General features: G+C 37.9%; 1 protein-coding gene across 1 annotated transcript; it reads left to right on the top strand.

The window, feature by feature from the left end:
• Positions 1-495: 495 nt before the first annotated feature.
• On the top strand, positions 496-1,958 carry LOC113336891 (stress-related protein-like). Its single transcript, XM_026582587.1, has 3 exons — positions 496-687; positions 927-1,151; positions 1,288-1,958. Exons 1-3 carry the CDS (start codon positions 631-633, stop codon positions 1,741-1,743), a joined length of 738 nt encoding a protein of 245 aa, XP_026438372.1. The 5' UTR covers positions 496-630; the 3' UTR covers positions 1,744-1,958.

Here is a 1,958-nt window from a genome sequence, read left to right as displayed (position 1 = left end):
CTTCCTACTGATAATAAGAGTTTACCTGGTAAATCTGCATTCAGAGAACGGAATCCTTAGAACGTTCATGGGCATACGTCAGATCTGGGAGACAAGAAAGGTCGTCGATGCCATCTTTAGAAGAGATTGTACCAGCTTCTAAATTAGTAATTAGACGGAATGAGGGAAAAGATGAACTTCATTGTCATAAGAAAAACAACTTTAAAATATTCAATCTGGATACTAATAATCGATACATTTTTATGTCTTGATTTGATCTAAACCCACGGCATCGCTTCCCACGTCGATAAACAAACAAATTCGGTTTCAAGAGACACGGTTTCGACCTCAAAATAACCTGACGTCCCTACCTTCTTAACTAACATTTCTTCGCCTCCAAGCAGTGTGAACTGACTTCGTTGACGCGTCTTTTGACCCACCCCCCTATTTTTTAACGCCTCAACCCCCTGTATTCCTCAAACATCTTCTAGAAACATAAACACCTCTTATAAATACCGAGTCGCTTTACTTTTTCGTAAAATATATCTTTCCCGATTTCATTCTCTTCGAAACAGAAAGACGACTCCATATTCTTCTCTTCTAGAATTTCACTGGCAATCTCAGAGACAAAAACCCTAATTTCTCTTTAGAATGGCCGTTATTCAAGAAAACCAGCAACCCGAGATGGTAAATCAACAACCGGAATTGGTAAATACGAATCCCAAACTTTTTTTTTTTTTTTTTTTCTTATTTCTTGTTAATAAATTGGGGTTTCTAGAATTTATTTTGATCAGATTTGATGATGAAATTAATTGATTAGGGTTTATTTATTTCTGTAGAATCTATTACAAGATGATCTATATCAATTGATTAGGGATTTAGATGTCTAGTTAGAGTTTTGAATTGTATGATTAGGGTTTTTAGTGAATTCTCTTTTGTGATTTCAGACTGAAGCCCAGAAAGAAAATCTGAAATATTTGGATTTCGTACAAGTAGCAACTCTTCATTGCGTTGTTTATCTCTCCGAACTCTACACTCTTGCTAAAGAAAACTCCGGTCCACTCAAACACGGTGTCGAATCGGTTGAAGGCACTGTCAAAACTGTTGTCGCTCCTGTTTATCACAAATTCCAAGATGTTCCATTCGAAGTTCTCAAATTCGTTGATAACAAGGTAACCAAAGCAAAATCCTGGAAGAAGTTTTACCTAGTCGATAGTGAGTCAACTGACTCGGCTCAGTGAGTCCCCGATGTTTTTGAAATTGATATACAGATTTAATATAACTGTTTTGGGTTGTGATTTTGTGTAGGTGGATGAATCAATGGGACATCAGGTGCCATCGCTAGTAAAGGAAGTTTCAGGACAGGCTTATTCAGCAGCTCAACTAGCTCCAAAAATGGCTCAAACTGTAGTTGCAGAAGTTCAGCGCGCTGGATTGGTGGGAACTGCAACTGGGTTTGCAAAGAATGTGTACACCAAGGTCGAGCCATCAGCAAAAGAAGCTTATGCCAAGTATGAGCCGATTGCTGAGCAGTACGCAGCTAAGACTTGGCGCAAACTGAATACACTTCCATTGTTTCCTAAAGTGGCTAATGTTATGGTTCCTACTGCTTCTGTATTGTCTGACAAGTATAACAGTGCTCTATGTTATACAGCCGAGAAGGGATACACTGTATCATCTTATTTGCCTCTTGTACCCAAGGAGAGAATTGCTAAGGTGTTCACTGGTGCAGGAAGTGAAATTCAACAACCACTTTTGGATTAGAATTGGTGGTGCTGGAATGGCATAGTTAAGGTGTGGTTTGACTGTGTTGTACTTGGATGTTTAAAGTACACTGTTTTCCATGGATGCCTCATTGTGTAATCAGTTTAATACAGTAGTATTTGGATTCTATTCTTGTATCTGATTTGAAATTTTTTAGTATTATAGTATTTGGATTCGATTCATAAAGAACTATGATAATGTTGCATAGTTTGGTC

The sequence above is a fragment of the Papaver somniferum genome, unplaced genomic scaffold, assembly GCF_003573695.1.
Source record: "Papaver somniferum cultivar HN1 unplaced genomic scaffold, ASM357369v1 unplaced-scaffold_154, whole genome shotgun sequence".
NCBI lineage: Eukaryota > Viridiplantae > Streptophyta > Magnoliopsida > Ranunculales > Papaveraceae > Papaver > Papaver somniferum.
Note: the sequence above shows the minus strand (reverse complement) of the source record. Positions and strands in the feature narration are given on the sequence as shown.

Bases quoted from the DNA above. Each gene is read 5' to 3' on its own strand.
- LOC113336891 (XM_026582587.1), top strand. From the start codon at position 631: ATGGCCGTTATTCAAGAAAACCAGCAACCCGAGATGGTAAATCAACAA. The intron at 688-926 runs GTAAATACGAAT...TTGTGATTTCAG, and splicing joins TAAATCAACAACCGGAATTG to ACTGAAGCCCAGAAAGAAAA. The intron at 1,152-1,287 runs GTAACCAAAGCA...GATTTTGTGTAG, and splicing joins TCAAATTCGTTGATAACAAG to GTGGATGAATCAATGGGACA.